General features: G+C 38.3%; 1 protein-coding gene across 3 annotated transcripts in view; it reads right to left on the minus strand.

The window, feature by feature from the left end:
- Positions 1 to 17950, minus strand: part of ADAMTSL1 (ADAMTS like 1) — a 472971-nt gene that overhangs the window by 432303 nt on the left and 22718 nt on the right. For all 3 annotated transcript variants that reach the window (XM_081238316.1, XM_081238315.1, XM_081238317.1), the window contains exon 2: positions 827 to 954. In XM_081238316.1, the coding sequence (XP_081094442.1) occupies positions 827 to 954 (128 nt within the window). The remainder of the gene's footprint in view (positions 1 to 826; positions 955 to 17950) is intronic.

Below are 17950 nucleotides of genomic sequence, written 5' to 3' on the forward strand. Positions count from 1 at the left end.
TTATTTATAATATATAGTAATTTTGATCAAACCTCTTCCTTGCCACATATAACACTTTCCACTGTTGAATAAAATCTTTCCTTAAAAAAAGATTACCATAGTACTTTGTATTTTATAGTTTGGAGAAAAATCTAGTCATAGACCACACAGTTGAAGAATCAGTTTTGAATTAATACTATTATTCTAAGTAAAGAGTTTCCATTCTAATACCTCCAGCCTTTTCCTTTCAGCTTAGAACTGTTAGCCACTCTTACTTCCCCTTTCATCATCTCTCCCAGTGTTCATGCCCCAATTTCCATGGCAGTTTCTATTCTTCCCAATCTCATAATATGTAAAACTCATCATTCAGGAAACTGAATGACCTTGGGGAACTTCTGGCCATTATAACATCTAAAGAAACCAAATCAATATATTCTTCATTTGCAAACTACTTGGTAACATTGGAATCCAACATAATATGCTATTAATGTTAACGTTAATATTTTTGTTATTATTGTCACCATAATTAAGATGGTACCAAAAGTATAATATATCATGGAGCTATAGATGCTAGATCCATTTCTAATAATAAATTTTCCTTCCAGTTCTAACATGAAAACAGATAAGAAAATTTGCTTGGTGAATGAAATAAATTCTACATTGCTTATCATATAAGAGTATCTAACTACTTAGTTGGAGATGGTCATATTTAATTCTTTGGACCTTCCTTTCATTCCTTCATCTGGATTTGTGTGCAACAAAATGCTCTGCATGTCTCCAAAAGTATGCCTCCAACCTGCTCCCTCAGGGCCTTGCAAAAGCCCCAGGCTGTGGGTTCAGGACTTACTTGCTGCTGAGGCAGCGCCTCAGCGAGTAGGAGGCCCCTCCACCGCAGGTGCGTGAGCACTCACTCCACGGGCCCCAGGCGTCCCACAGGCCGTCCCGGTCCTCCTCAGAGCGTGCGGTCCTGGAGCTCTGTGAGGAACGAGAGGATGGTCAGTATGAGTCCTCAGTGAACGTGGAAATGTGCGTCCTAAAGTGTGGATGGTCTGTGTGTCTGTATATGATGGCCTTGCTGAGGATGAAGATGGGCTCAGATTCTCAGATTCTTTCCAACTTAATACTGTGCATATGTTTAGGGAGAGGGATATTTGAGTTCAAGGACCCTGGGCTGTGACTGAAAAGAGCAAGGGACTGCATTTATGGGAATGAACAGAAAAAGGTGGTCAGAAATAAGAATCTGGGTCAGAGGAAGATAGATTGCACTGAAGTCACAGTTTTGCCCAGGGTTCATGAGTCTACTCTTTTGTTGCTTTGTGAAGAGAGAAGCTGCACTCAGAGATGTTTCTGCTCTGAGGAGATTGACATGTGCATACCAGCACTGCTTTCCAAAATTTAACATTTTATACAACTGACTTTTTTTTTAAGTGAAGCAGCATCATTCCTAGTTTTCAGATGTGTTAATGAGAATAATTGCATGAAGTAACTTCAGTAATGCAAGGATTGGCTCCAGACAGACAGATTTGCTTGTTATTGACAGACTTCCTAGTGAAATCTGCATTTACTGTAAGGAAAATTGTTATGTGTAGGTCTCCATGTAGTGCTTCACATTTCTTAGAAGAGTTAAAGAGAAAATTTGTGCCAGTTACATAATAGAATAATAATAATAGTTAATAGAACAGGTTCTGTTAGAAACTTCCTGGGTTTGGACATGGATTCTGTTTTTTAAGTAATTATATGTCCTTGTACAAATAACTTACCACCTCTTTACGCTTCAATTTCCCTTTCTATAAAATGGGGATAATATTATAACCATGACACTACATCCACATGTGTGCATGCACACCCTCCCCCCCGCCACACACACACACTGTAGAAAGACTAGTTATACAAACTAACCTTAGGACTAGTTTCAGAGTAAATCACAAATAAATATTACCTATAATTATTATGTTATTATAAATTGAGAAAGTGTCACATATGTACGTTCACAGTTGTATTAGTCTGCTCATGTTGCTGTAACAAAATACCAGCCTGGGTGTTTTAAACAATAAAAATTTATTTTTCCACAGCTTTGGAGTCAAAGTCCGAGACCAGGATGCCAGCATGGTTGGCTCCCAGTGAAGACTTTCCCTTTGGGTTGCAGATGGCTTCTTTGTCACTATGTGGTAACATGACCTCTACTTTATGTGAGTAAGAGAGGGAGAGCAAGCTCACTGGTGTCTCTTGTTAGAAGGGCACTAATCTCATCATAAGGGCCCCACCCTCACCACCTCATCTAACCCTAATTATCTCCTAAAGGCTCCATCTTCAAATAACATCACATTGGGCAGGAGGGCTTCAACATATGAATTTGGGGGGGATACAACTCAGCCCATGGCAAGAGTTCTACAAATAGCTAGTGTAAACTGTGGCCAAGTTACTTTACTGAATAAACCAAGGGATACCCATATAGTAAAGGTGGTATTGCTTCATGTCAATAACATACACATGACAAATGATAAAATTTCAAAACTATTTATATTTGGAAAAAGCAAACTGTAAAGAAAATGTGCATGATAGGCAATATGACGGTTCATCTTCAGTTTTTTCTCTAAGGAGAGAGCATAGGCAGTGTATAATACTGGAAGAGCATGGAATACAGAGGTGACATGAGGCTAACCTCTTATAAAGCATTGTGAGAACTTGAGATGATGCAAGTAAAATGACCAGCATATAGTAGGCTCTATAAATGGTAGCTCTTAAAGACTTTCTCACGCCCTATCTAGTTATACTCAAGGCTATATCATCCAATTAGGAGGAGCTCCTGAAAAAGAAAAGCACTAGAAAACTATTCATTTTGCAGTAATGGGATTCTTTATAAATATGTTGCTATGGGGCTCATTTGTCAAATTGATTACTCCTTGGAACTTTTACTGCCTGTATAAATGGAGCCACAAACCTGGCCTTAGAGTATTATATCAAGGATTGTCTAGCTGGTGTATGCTATATTTAGAGTCCTAAATAATTTGAAATGAGCAGTAGGATAGATAATGGTTAGAAGTAGAGATTACAGACGTACTCAGCCTGGAGTGGAATATTGGCTCCAGAACCTCCCAGCTGTGATGTTCTTGTGCTTCACTTTTCTTATCATAGAATGGAGATAATAAAACTATCTACATCACTGAGACATTGTGAGGATTAAAATAGTTAATATATAAAAAGCACATAAGACAGAAATAATCCAAGTGTCCATGGGGGAATGAATGGATAAACAAAATACATACAATGTATTTTGTATAGTCATACAATGGAATAGTCATACAATATAGTCATATAATGGAATATTATTCAGCCTTAAAAAGAAAGGAAATTCTGACACATGCTACAACACGGATAAACCAAGGACATTATGCTAAGTGAAGTAAGCTAGATACAAAAGGATGAATGTTATATGATTTCACTTACAGGAGGTACCTAGAGTAGTCAAATTCATAAAGACAGAAAGTCGAATGGTGGTTGCTAGGGGTTGGGGGGGATGGGGAGTTATTGTTTAATGGATACAGAATTTCAATTTGGTAAGAAGAAAATAATTCTGGAGATCGATGGTGGTGATGGCCGCATAACAATGTGAATGTATTTACTGCCACTGAACTGTACACTTAAAAATGAGTAAGAGTGTATATTTTATGTTATATATACCATGCCACAATAAAAACAAATACATATGCACATTTTAAAAAGCTCATAGGGCCTAAATAATAAATACTATGTAAGCATTTGATGCTATTATTAACATTATTATTTAATATTACTTATTAACATCATGGGTAGTGGTGTTTTTTTTTTTTTTCTGCTGAGCTTAGTTGAAACACTGCCCTATGTAAGGTTCATCTTTCTTAAAACCCTGACTTTCCCACAGCAGAACCTTCCAGTCTCCTGCCACATGACCCTGACCTGACGATATGACCTGCCAGGAGCTTGAGGTTCCTATAAAATGCAGCATTGAATAGGAAACAGAAATACATTGGTTACCCCCAAACCTGTCCTTTCTAAAGGAAGTATTTACTGAGCTCCAAAGCCTGGTTTTTAGGGTTAATAAAACCAATCTCTAATCACAGCAATACGGGGTATTCTGTTTCCAAGCTTAATACGCTAGTGAGGGAGAAAAGACCCTTTGCCATTTATATATATATACTGAGTCTCTTGCTCAGCCAGTAAATTCATTCCTCATATTTTAAAAAAGTTTATTGTGCACCTCCTGGCTCCCATTTTGTTTGCTCTGTGTGACTGGAAGATGGTTCTGTTGAGAGAGTATTTGCCTGATGCAGTAATTATTTCCGTGACACTCATGCATTGTACAATGCAATTTCCCTTATTTTATTAAAATTCAATCTGACTGAGATGAAAACCGGCATCACAAACGCTAGCCTGCATGAAGTAATTAAACTAAGCAAGATGAGTGATTACAAATTATGATACTATCCAATTACTACAACTGAAAAAAATAATTCCACATGCGGCATTCACATGTGAACTCTACTTCCATGTGAGGTAAGAACACCAGAATGACAAATCCTGCAGCAGTTTCTCTCTGGCAGCTCTCTGGATAAGATATTTAGGAAATAATGTATGGCTGAGATTTGGTTTTTCTAGAGAAGCAAATTGTTTCAAACTCTGTGCTAAAGTTGCTTGATATTTCTCACGTGCCATGCCTGGAGAGGCACTAAAATGGCTCTAAGGTGAGGGTTCACTGACTAAACATCTTACCTCATCACCAGTTACAAGTTTCCACACAACTAGACATATTAGGCACCCACATTTCTCTGAAGGACATTGCACACTAGCCCAGAAGAAAGTCATGGACCTATTCTTTAAACTGGAACAAACTCCAACTTTTCTTTTAACCAGCAGAATAAACATAATTCATTTCAACTGAATTCATGTTTAATGTTAGAGAAAGTAATTTTCCTCCTCTTTAACTGTGCCAGATTTTTACATCTATAACCTGAAATGACATTTCAGCAAAGCCTTGCAGGTCATTTAAGATGTAGAAGCATTTGCTTATTACAGTTGTTAAGAGGGCCTTCATTATAAATAACTTTCGTGCTTAGTCCAGGTGGGACTCATGTTTATTACTCTCTTATTGTGGAATGTGCATTCCACTTCACTTCACAGTAGCATTTTTCAAAAAGTGTAAACTTTAACTTGCATCTAGGAAGAAAAACGGAAGCAGAAGAAAACAGGAATAGATAATGAGTTGCCTAGAGGCAATGCTGACTGCTTCTGAAACCAAAATTCTAAGCTTCCCCATTACATCCCAACCAATGTTTCTTGATTTGATTTCCATCACATAAACCTAATATTTTAATGTCAATATCTCAGAAACAAGGTCATGAATGTTATAAAAACACAGTGATCAAGAGATTATTCCTGACCACTGCCAGAAATTTCAGCAACAGTGTCAGGTGAGACGATGGTCTTTAGCTACTAATTGACAGAGAACTAAAGTGCAACCATTAAATTCTGTATGTAAGCCAAGGTTCCACCAACAGGAGATTTATCAGAAAAGGTCAAGACTGCATCTGATATTAAACTTGAGGGGAAAGCCCATTATAAATTTCCTTCTTAGTATAGCACTTATTTTTTTCTATAGTCACTGGCTGGGTTAGAATGGATAACTGACACCTCCTTTTAGTTGACATTTCAGAAATCTAGTGAACACTGAGAGGAGAAAGGCCTGAGTCTTGGTTCTATAATCCTATGAAAATCAAATAATTCCCTTGAATTATTCAATTTAGAAAAAGTCTAGCTATTTCTAGATCTTTGGTGCCACATGATGACCTTTGAATATAGCACTGATGATGACTCCTAAATCAACTACAGTTGACCCTTTAAAACTTGGGGGTGAAGGGTGCTGACCTGCACTCAATTGAAAATCTAGGGTAACGTATGGCCGTCCCTCTCTACCCACAGCTCCTCCATATCCACAGGCCACGTAGAGCTACAGTCTTTACTATTGAAAAAATCTGATATAAGTGGAGGCACTTCAAACCTGAGTTGTTTATGGGTCAACTGTGGTTTCTTGTTAGAAAATTCAGCCATCAACTTCTCAGTTTACATCCACCCTTGCTCCTGGTCAGTCAAGTGACTCTAAGCCTCAGTCCATGCCAACTGCATGGAATATAGACTGTGGCCGAATCACTGTATACCTCCTAGGAATATTCGAAGAAGATTAGAAGAGCTTCTCTAAATCCATCAACCTCAGAATGGTGTCATTTTCTCGCCATTACTGCTTATCTAAACGTGGTTTTCATCTGATCATTTTGTGGTTAATTTCAGAGGCAACTGCAGCAACCAAGTCTCAGGTGAACAGCTTTAAGTCTGACAGCTACAAGTAGTTAACACAGAGTAATCACATGAAGCAATAGTTTCCCTGCACCTCACAGCCCAATAGACATTTAACCTCAGAATGACCTCCTATGTACCTCCTTAGCCAGAACCCTTTTCCACTGGAACCTGAACAGGTTATCAAAGACTTAGGAAAGATGTTGTAGGACGAACCACAAATTAGCAATAAGAAGACAGAGTTATATCTACTCGGAGATACATACACAGAGTATTTGGAAAATAGTTTTTCCAAATGTTGTAACAAGAGGTCAAGTTATACAGAACAAAATGAAAACAAAAGTAGGTTTTGAGAAAATGGATGATAGGTTTTTGTAGAATTGAAGTCATAGCAAATGAAGTTATCTTATAAGCAAAGTGTTTTTCAGACATCAACAGATCCTCAAAAGTAGCAAAATGGGTAATGGTATGAATGGAAGAGCGGTTCTTACTCTTTCAAAATCAGCAAGGAATTTTTCCTCTTCTCCCAGACAGACAGCATTTAGCTTAAGTCATCTGGACCTGTGTACGTGCCTGTACTAAATGGATGTCACACACCTCGAAATTAAAAAGGGGGGGAGCAACTCCTCCAGTGATGAGAGAACCATTTGTCCTGTGGTGTGCCCATGCAATGTGGAGAAATCTATACACAGGAACATCCCATCTGTGTACCAAGCTTTGGAAACGAATCTGCAGACTTCATTTTTAGCTTCCCTACATCAGGTCCCTATAAATCTTACCTAATCCTTGGCTTCTTTAAGAACTTGGAATACGGGTTCTGCCGCCAAATGTACATAGTAGGAGTTGTGATGTTCTGCTCCTGAGAGCTTACAGACGTTAAGCAGTAACTGGGCTCTTGTAAAAGTCCATTAGCTTTTTGATGTACTTTCTTAAAGAGCAGGGTGTGTGGATGGATACTGAGGCATGCGCCTTCCCAGATATTTGCTGCTGGCTTTGCCGAGGAAATTTGGATCATCTGGTTCTTATCACAGCTGCACTGCTGGGGGATATGATGAGCTGCCAGTGACACAGTACACAGTCTTTCAGAGGCCACTACGTGAAGCCTGTCCCTTGCTACTGAGGAGAAAAGTCAGTTCTGTAACAGGGTGGAAAAGCTATCTAGGCCACAGCAGGACTTTTGGGTACCTCTTCTCCTTTTCTTTTTGCTGTGTCCATGAATGCACACACAGGTGCCCCTTTCACGTTGCTGTTAGGGCAGCTAGCTGTGCCTAAACCTAGGAGGTGGGTGGTGAGGGGAAAATGCTGGGGTTTATTAAGTACCTATGTGCCAGGAAGTATGCTAGAATTTACATGGATGATCGTATTTAATCCTCAAGATGAGCCATGTCAGGTAGGAGAAGTTTTTCCTATTTTACCAATAAGAAGATTGAGGCTCAGAGAGGTTGAACACTTTGCATCAAGGTACAGGAGAAAGAGCACAGGCTTGGGGGTGGGACAGACCTTCCTAGTCATATGTTAGTAAACTTGATGAGAGCCCTTTGTTGGATCTCTTTGAGCCTAGGTTTCACCATCTGTGAAATGGGGATATTAATGCTTCTCTTCCTAGGGTGATGGTGAAGATTAACTGGGAAATCATATGTAAGGTGCCTAGTGTAGTTTCTAGCATGTTGGTGTTAATGATTTCATCTCTCCACTCAGGTCACGAACATCTGTCCCCATGCCCCACTCCCCTCTCCCCTTGCCAAGTCACACAGCTAGTACCTGGTGGGACCACGTTGGGTTTTTTTTTTTTTTTAACATCTTTATTGGAGTATAATTGCTTTACAGTGTTGTGTTAGTTTCTGCTTCTAACAAGATGAATCAGCTATATGCATACGTATATCCCCATATCCCCTCCCTCTTGCATCTCCCTCACACCCTCCTTATCTCACCCCTCTAGGTGGTCGCAAAACATCGAGCTGATCTCCCTATGCCATGCAGCTGCTTCCTACTAGCTATCTATTTGACATTTGGTAGTGTATATATGTCAATGATACTCTCTCACTTCTTCCCAGCTTACACTTCCCCCTCCCCATGTCCTCAAGAACATTCTCAACATCTGCATCTTTATTCCTGTCCTGCCCCTAGGTTCATCAGAACCAATTTTTGTTTTGAGATTCCATATATATTTGTTAGCATATGGTATGTGTTTTTCTCTTTCTGACTTATTTCACTCTGTATGACAGACTCTAGGTTCATCCACCTCACTACAAATAACTCAACTTTGTTTCTTTTTATGGCTGAGTAATATTCCATTGTATAAATGTGCCACATCTTCTTTAACCATTAATCTGTCAGTGAACACTTAGGTTGCTTCCATGTCCTGGCTACTGTAAATAGGGCTGCAATGAACATTGTGGTACCTGACTCTTTTTGAACTATGGTTTTCTCAGGGTATATGCCCAGTAGTGGGATTGCTGGGTCATATGATAGTTCTATTTTTAGTTTTTTAAGGAACCTCCATACTGTTCTCCATAGTGGCTGTATCAATTTACATTCCCACCAACAGTGCAAGAGGGTTCCCTTTTCTCCACACACTTTCCAGCATTTATTGTTTGTAGATTTTTTGATGATGGCCATTCTGACTGGTGTGAGGTGATGCCTCATTGTAGTTTTGATTTGCATTTCTCTAATGATTAGTGATGTTGAGCAACCTTTCATGAGTTTGTTGGCAATCTGTATATCTTCTTTGGAGAAATGTCTATTTAGGTTTTCTGCCCATTTTTGGATGGGGTTGTTTATTTTTTTGATATTGAGCTTCATGAGCTGCTTGTAAATTTTGGAGATTAATCCTTTGTCAGTTGCTTCATTTGCAAATACTTTTTCCCATTCTGAGGGTTGTCTTTTTGTCTTGTTTATGGTTTCCTTTGCTGTGCAAAAGCTTCTAAGTTTCACTAGGTCCCATTTATTTTTGTTTTATTTCCAGTTCTCTAGGAGGTGGGTCAAAAAGGATCTTGCTGTGATTTATGTCACAGAGTGTTCTGCCTATGTTTTCCTCTAAGAGTTTGATAGTGTCTGGCCTTACATTTAGGTCTTTAATCCATTTTGAGTTTATTTTTGTGAATGGTGTTAGGGAGTGTTCTAATTTCATTCTTTTACATGTAGCTGTCCAGTTTTCCCAGCAGCACTTATTGAAGAGGCTGTCTTTTCTCCACTGTATATTTTTGCCTCCTTTATCAAGATAAGTTGACAGAGTCAAGATGGTGTATGAGGAGGATGTGGAATTCATGTCTCCCCACAACTAAGGCACCTACCAGGCACAGGTGGGGGACCATGCACACCTAAGGGGATGGGAGGAACCCCCAGAGACTGGTGATCTCTCCTTTTGGCTTGTTCCCCCCCACCCTTTTCTTTCTTTTTTTTTTCTGTTGTGGTTTTATTTTACTTTGTTGCAGTTGTTTCAATTATAGCTTTATTTTTCTAATTTTATTTTATTTTTTATTCTTTGATATTGTACTGCCCCTTTTTTTCTTTCTTTCTTTTTTTTTTTTTTAATAATCACGAAGCTTGTGGGATCTTGGTTCCCAGGCCAGAGGTCAGGCCCCAGCTCCTGTGGTGGGAGCTCCAAGTCCAAACTGCTGGACTAACAGAGAACCTCAGACCCCAGGGAATATCACTTGGAGTGAGGCCTCCCGGAGGGCCTCAACTCAGCACCAAGACCCAGCTCTATCCAACTGCCTGCAAACTCCAGTGCAGGACGTCTCAGGCCAAACAACCAGTAAGACAGGAATACAACACCACCCATCAAAAAGAAAAAAAAAAAAAAAAGAAATGTCAAAAAAATATGTTACAGATGAAGGAGCAAGGTAAAAACCTACAAGACCAAATAAATGAAGATGAAATAGACAAACTACCTGAAAAGAATTCAGAGTAATTATAGTAAAGATGATCCAAAATCTCAGAAACAGAATGGAGAAAATACAAGAAACATTTAACAAGGATCTAGAAGAACTAACGAGCAAACAAACAGTGATGAACAACACAATTACTGAAATTAAAAATACTCTAGAAGGAATAAATAACAGAATAACTGAGGTAGAAGAACAGATAAGTGAGCTGGAAGATAAAATGGTGGAAATAACTGCCAGGGAGCAGAATAAAGAAAAAAGAATGAAAAGAATTGAGGACAGTCTCAGAGACCTCTGGGACAACATTAAACGCACCAACATTCGAATTACAGAGGTCCCAGAACAAGAAGAGGAAAAGAAAGGGTCTGAGAAAATATTTGAAGAGATTATAGTCAAAAACTTTCCTAACATGGGAAAGGAAATAGTTAATCAAGTCCAGGAAGCACAGAGAGTACCATACAGGATAAACCCAAAGAGAAATACGCCGAGACACATATTAATCAAACTATCAAAAATTAAATACAGGGCTTCCCTGGTGGCGCAGTGGTTGAGAGTCCGCCTGCCGATGCAGGGGATACGGGTTCGTGCCCCGGTCTGGGAGGATCCCACATGCCGCGGAGCGGCTGGGCCCGTGAGCCATGGCCGCTGAGCCTGTGCGTCCGGAGCCTGTGCTCCGCAACGGGAGGGGCCACAACAGGGGGAGGCCCGCGTACCATAAAAAAAAAAAAAAAAAAAAAAAAAAAAAAAATTAAATACAAAGGAAAAATATTAAAAGCAGCAAGGGAAAAGCAACAAATAACATACAAGGGAATCCCCATAAGGTTAACAGCTGATATTTCAGCAGAAACTCTACAAGCCAGAAGGGAATGGCAGGACATAATTAAAGTGATGAAGGAGAAAAACCTGCAACCAAGATTACTCTACCCAGCAAGGATCTCATTCAGATTTGATGGAGAAATTAAAACCTTTACAGACAAGCAAAAGCTGAGAGAGTTCAACACCACCAAACCAGCTTTACAACAAATGCTAAAGGAACTTCTCTAGGCAAGAAACACAACAGAAGGAAAAGACCTACAATAACGAACCCAAAACAATTAAGAAAATGGGAATAGGAACATACATATCGATAATTACCTTAAATGTAAATGGACTAAATGCTCCCACCAAAAGACACAGATTGGCTGAATGGATACAAAAACAAGACCCATATATATGCTGTCTACAAGAGACCCACTTCAGACCTAGAGACACATACAGACTGAAAGTAAGGGGATGGAAAAAGATATTCCATGCACATGGAAACCAAAAGGAAGCTGGAGGAGCAATTCTCATATCAGACAAAATAGACTTTAAAATAAAGACTACTAGAAGAGACAAAGAAGGACACTACATAATGATCAAGGGATCGATCCAAGAAGAAGATATAACAATTTTAAATATTTATGCACCAAACATAGGAGCACCTCAATACATAAGGCAAATACTAACAGCCATAAAAGGAGAAATCGACAGTAACACAATCATAGTAGGGGACTTTAACACCCCACTTTCACCAATGGACAGATCATCCAAAATGAAAATAAATAAGGAAACACAAGCTTTAAATGATACATTAAACAAGATGGACTTAATTGATATTTATAGGACATTTCATCCAAAAACAACAGAATACACATTTTTCTCAAGTGCTCATGGAACATTCTCCAGGATAGGTCATATCTTGGGTCACAAATCAAGCCTTGGTAAATTTAAGAAAATTGAAATTGTATCAAGTATCTTTTCCGACCACAATGCTATGAGACTAGATATCAATTACAGGAAAAGAGCTGTAAAAAATACAAACACATGGAGGCTAAACAATACACTACTTAATAACAAAGTGATCACTGAAGAAATCAAAGGGGAAATTAAAAAATACCTAGAAACAAATGACAGTGGAGACACGACGACCCAAAACCTATGGGATGCAGCAAAAGCAGTTCTAAGAGGGAAGTTTATAGCAATACAATCCCACCTTAAGAAACAGGAAACATCTCGAATAAACAACCTAACCTTGCACCTAAAGCAATTAGAGAAAGAAGAACAAAAACATCCCAAAGTTAGCAGAAGGAAAGAAATCATAAAAATCAGATCAGAAATAAATGAAAAAGAAATGAAGGAAACGATAGCAAAGATCAATAAAGCTGGTTCTTTGAGAAGATAAACAAAATTGATAAACCATTAGCCAGACTCATCAAGAAAAAAAGGGAGAAGACTCAAATCAATAGAATTAGAAATGAAAAAGGAGAAGTAACAACTGACACTGCAGAAATACAAAAGATCATGAGAGATTACTACAAGCAACTCTATGCCAATAAAATGGACAACCTGGAAGAAATGGACAAATTCTTAGAAATGCACAACCTACTGAGACTGAATCAGGAAGAAATAGAAAATATGAACAGACCAATCACAAGCACTGAAATTGAAACTGAGATAAAAAATCTTCCAACAAACAAAAGCCCAGGACAAGATGGCTTCACAGGCGAATTCTATCAAGCATTTAGAGAAGAGCTAACACCTATCCTTCTCAAACTCTTCCAAAATATAGCAGAGGGAGGAACACTCCCAAACTCATTCTACGAGGCCACCAGAACCTTGATACCAAAACCAGACAAGGATGTCACAAAGAAAGAAAACTACAGGCCAATATCACTGATGAACATAGATGCAAAAATCCTCAACAAAATACTAGCAAACAGAATCCAACAACACATTAAAAGGATCATACACCATGATCAAGTGGGGTTTATTCCAGGAATGAAAGGATTCTTCAATATACGCATATCAATCAATGTGATACACCATATTAACAAACTGAAGGAGAAAAACCATATGATCATCTCAATAGATGCAGAGAAAGCTTTCGACAAAATTCAACACCCATTTATGATAAAAACCCTGCAGAAAGTAGGCATAGAGGGAACTTTCCTCAACATAATAAAGGCCATATATGACAAACCCACAGCCAGCATCATCCTCAATGGTGAAAAACTGAAACCATTTCCACTAAGATCAGGAACAAGACAAGGTTGCCCAGTATCACCACTCTTATTCAACATAGTTTTGGAAGTTTTAGCCACAGCAATCAGAGAAGAAAAGGAAATAAAAGGAATCCAAATCGGAAAAGAAGAAGTAAAGCTGTCACTGTTTGCAGATGACATGATACTATACATAGAGAATCCTTAAGATGCTACCAGAAAACTAATAGAGCTAATCAATGAATTTGGTAAAGTTGCAGGATACAAAATTAATGCACAGAAATCCCTGGCATTCCTATATACTAATGATGAAAAATCTGAAAGTGAAATCAAGAAAACACTCCCATTTACCATTGCAACAAAAAGAATAAAATATCTAGGAATAAACCTACCTAAGGAGACAAAAGACCTGTATGCAGAAAATTATAAGACACTGATGAAAGAAATTAAAGATGATACAAATAGATGGAGAGATGTACCATGTTCTTGGATTGGAAGAATCAACATTGTGAAAATGACTCTACTACCCAAAGCAGTCTACAGATTCAATGCAATCCCTATCAAACTACCACTGGCATTTTTCACAGAACTAGAGCAAAAAATTTCACAATTTGTATGGAAACACAAGAGACCCCAAATAGCCAAAGCAATCTTGAGAACAAAAAATGGAGCTGGAGGAATCAAGCTCCCTGACTTCAGACTATACTACAAAGCTACAGTAATCAAGACAGTATGGTACTGGCACAAAAACAGAAAGATAGATCAATGGAACAGGATAGAAAGCCCAGAGATAAACCCACGGACATATGGTCACCTTATCTTTGATAAAGGACGCAGGAATGTACAGTGGAGAAAGGACAGTCTCTTCAATAAGTGGTGCTGGGAAAACTGGATAGGGACATGTAAAAGTATGAGATTAGATCACTCCCTAACACCATACACAAAAATAAGCTCAAAATGGATTAAAGACCTAAATGTAAGGCCAGACACTATCAAACTCTTAGAGGAAAACATAGGCAGAACACTCTATGACATAAATCACAGCAAGATCCTTTTTGACCCACCTCCTAGAGAAATGGAAATAAAGACAAAAATAAACACATGGGACCTAATGAAACTTAAAAGCTTTTGCACAGCAAAGGAAACCATAAACAAGACCAAAAGACAACCCTCAGAATGGGAGAAAATATTTGTAAATGAAGCAACTGACAAAGGATTAATCTCCAAAATTTATAAGCAGCTCATGCAGCTCAATAACAAAAAAACAAACAACCCAATCCAAAAAATGGCAGACGACCTAAATAGACATTTCTCCACAGAAGATATACAGACTGCCAACAAACACATGAAAGGATGCTCAACATCTTTGCTCATTAGAGAAATGCAAATCAAAACTACAATGAGATATCATCTCACACCAGTCAGAATGGCCATCATCAAAAAATCTAGAAACAATAAATGCTGGAGAGGGTGTGGAAAAAAGGGAACACTCTTGCACTGCTGGTGGGAATGTGAATTGGTCCAGCCACTATGGAGAACGGTATGGAGGTTCCTTAAAAAACTACAAATAGAACTACCATATGACCCAGCAATCCCACTACTGGGCATATACCCTGAGAAAACCATAATTCAAAAAGAGACATGTACCAAAATGTTCATAGCAGCCCTATTTACAATAGCCCGCAGATGGAAACAACCTAAGTGTCCATCATCAGATGAATGGGTAAAGAAGATGTGGCACATATATACAATGGAATATTACTCAGCCATAAAAAGAAATGAAATTGAGCTATTTGTAATGAGGTGGATGGACCTAGAGTCTGTCATACAGAGTGAAGTAAGTCAGAAAGAGAAAGACAAATACTGTATGCTGACACATATATATGGAATTTAAGAAAAAAATGTCATGAAGAACATAGGGGTAAGACAGGAATAAAGACACAGACCTACTAGAGAATGGACTTGAGGATATGGGGAGGGGGAAGGGTAAGCTGTGACAAAGTGAAAGAGTGGCATGGACATATATACACTACCAAACGTAAGGTAGATAGCTAGTGGGAAGCAGCCGCATAGCACAGGGAGATCAGCTCGGTGCTTTGTGACCGCCTGGAGGGGTGGGATAGGGAGGGTGGGAGGGAGACGCAAAAGGGAGGGGATATGGGAACATATGTATATGTATAACTGATTAAATTTGTTATAAAGCAAAAAAAAATTAAATACAAAGGAAAAATATTAAAAGCAGCAAGGGAAAAGCAACAAATAACATACAAGGGAATCCCCATAAGGTTAACAGCTGATCTTTCAGCAGAAACTCTGCAAGCCACAAGGGACTGGCAGGACATATTTAAAGTGATGAAAGAGAAAAACCTACAACCAAGATTACTCTACCCAGCAAGGATCTCATTCAGATTTGAAGGAGAAATTAAAGCCTTTACAGAAAAGCAAAAGTTAAGAGAATTCAGCACCACCAAACCAGCTTTACAACAAATGCTAAAGGAACTTCTCTAGGCAGGAAACACAAGAGAAGGAAAAGACCTACAAGAACAAACCCAAAACAATTAAGAAAATGGTAATAGGAACATATATATCAATAATTTCCTTAAATGTAAATGGATTAAATGCTCCAACCAAAAGACATAGACTGGATGAATGGATACAAAAACAAGACTTGTACATATGTTGTCTACAAGAGACCCACTTCAGACCTAGAGACACATCCAGACTGAAAGTGAGGGGATGGAAAAAGATATTCCATGCAAATGAAAATCAAAAGAAAGCTGGAGTAGCAATTCTAATATCAGACAAAATAGACTTTAAAATAAAGACTATTACAAGAGACAAAGAAGGACACTACATAATGACCAAGAAGAAGATATGACAATTGTAAATATTTATGCACCCAACATAGGAGCACCTCAATACACAATGCAAATCCTAACAGCCATAAAAGGGGAAATCGACAGTAACACAATCATAGTAGGGGAATTTAACACCCCACTTTGACCAAGGGACCAGGTTTTATACTCATAATCTGACCATCTTTTGTGCTGCCTGGCTTCCAATTTTGACCTTCCTTTCCATTTAGACAGCATTTTATCCATACACAGTTATCTTTTTAATAGAATGACAAGCGCTACTATTGTTGCTTTTCTTGTGAAAAATGATTTTGTCCTCAGCATCCTTTCTCAATCTAGGAATAACAACTTGGAGATGGAATTAAGACAGCTTCATTACTTTTTAGGAAATGAAAGCCTGCCTCTGCTCAGTGTCAAATACTTCAGGAAGATTTTCATTTCAGAACGCGGGTACTTGATTTGTTTGTATTCCATCCAAGGCCCAGGCTGGATTACATCTCATCTCGGAAACTGCTGAGAAACCTCTGGGCATTTTGGAAGGGTCAACCAGAACACAATTTCACAGCCAGCTGAATTCAAATCAATAATTGTTGATATGAGCAGAGATTAGTATTCAGGAAATTTGTGACTGATCATGGAGTATTTTGAGCCAGTTTATCTCAAGGAAAGGCCTAGTAAAATATTCTGTCACTGTCAGTTTCTACTACTTTAAAAGCATAAACTTCACAAACAGAAAGACTCTGCTTTGTTGTAACGCTGATAGAATATTAACATAAATACTACTATACATTTCTTTTTCTGAGAGAGATTTCAAGCAAGCTTGGATGAAAATCTATATATATATATATATATGTATGTTTATGTGTATACATATACATATATGTATGTAGATTATGTATATACACATATACATATGTGAGTATATATATATGTGTGTGTGTATATATATTTATATATAAATATATATAAATCTTCCAGACACACTCTCTGAGAGAGTCTGGAAGATTTAAAGAGATTTTCTACTAGAAAGAGCCTGTCAGTCTGGTTTTCTTTTTTCCACTGTAATAATTTTCTTTTTAATAACAACTGTAGCAGCCAAACTCCTAAACCTAGGGGCCGCTCAATTAGGAATAGAAGGCTGAAACTGGTAATTCCATTTCTTTTACAAAAGAAAATTGGACAATAGGAGAATTGTATGCTGTAGAAACTGCACTCATTTAAAAAAAAATCATCTATTCCCTTGTTTGCACTGACCGTCATTACTTCCATGGCCTTTGCACTGTATGGATATTTTGAAGCCATTCTTCTATTTCTCCTCAAGTGTGAAACTTAAGCCATTTACCTGGAGCTCTAAAACTGAAGCTCCTCTTCCTGTTTGCTGTTTTTTCTAAGAAAGAAAAAATCTCCAGTGGAAAATAATCTATAGGCCAAGCACCAAGGAAAACAGTGACGAGTCATCTCCTGGGGCATCCACACCCCTCCACTCCCCAAAACAGCCATATTTGAAAAACCCCCTCAAATGAAATTCCTTCTTCTGCTCTTTTTGTGAATTCCTGACTTCCTGGTGAGCCAGTTAGAAGTTTCAGTTTCCGTTTCCATCTCATCTAACCCGAGCTCTGTCCAAACTGCAACTCCCATCAGCCATACTTTCTGCAGCACAGGCATATTTTGCTGCAATGCATTTACAAAACATCTGTAGAACTAATGAAACATCAGAGGCTCTGGAAAGCACATGTTGGGGTTTGGAATCAATGGAGAAAGAATTCCTGACAGAGAAAACGCTCACTTTGTGATTCCTTGAGAAAACTGGAAAGTTAATAATTAATATGGTTTACAGTTTGCTGAACAAAAACCCCAAACTGCAATTGATAATAGAGAAGCT

The sequence above is a fragment of the Mesoplodon bidens genome, assembly GCF_964165515.1.
Source record: "Mesoplodon bidens genome assembly, chromosome: 6".
Classification (NCBI taxonomy): domain Eukaryota; kingdom Metazoa; phylum Chordata; class Mammalia; order Artiodactyla; family Ziphiidae; genus Mesoplodon; species Mesoplodon bidens.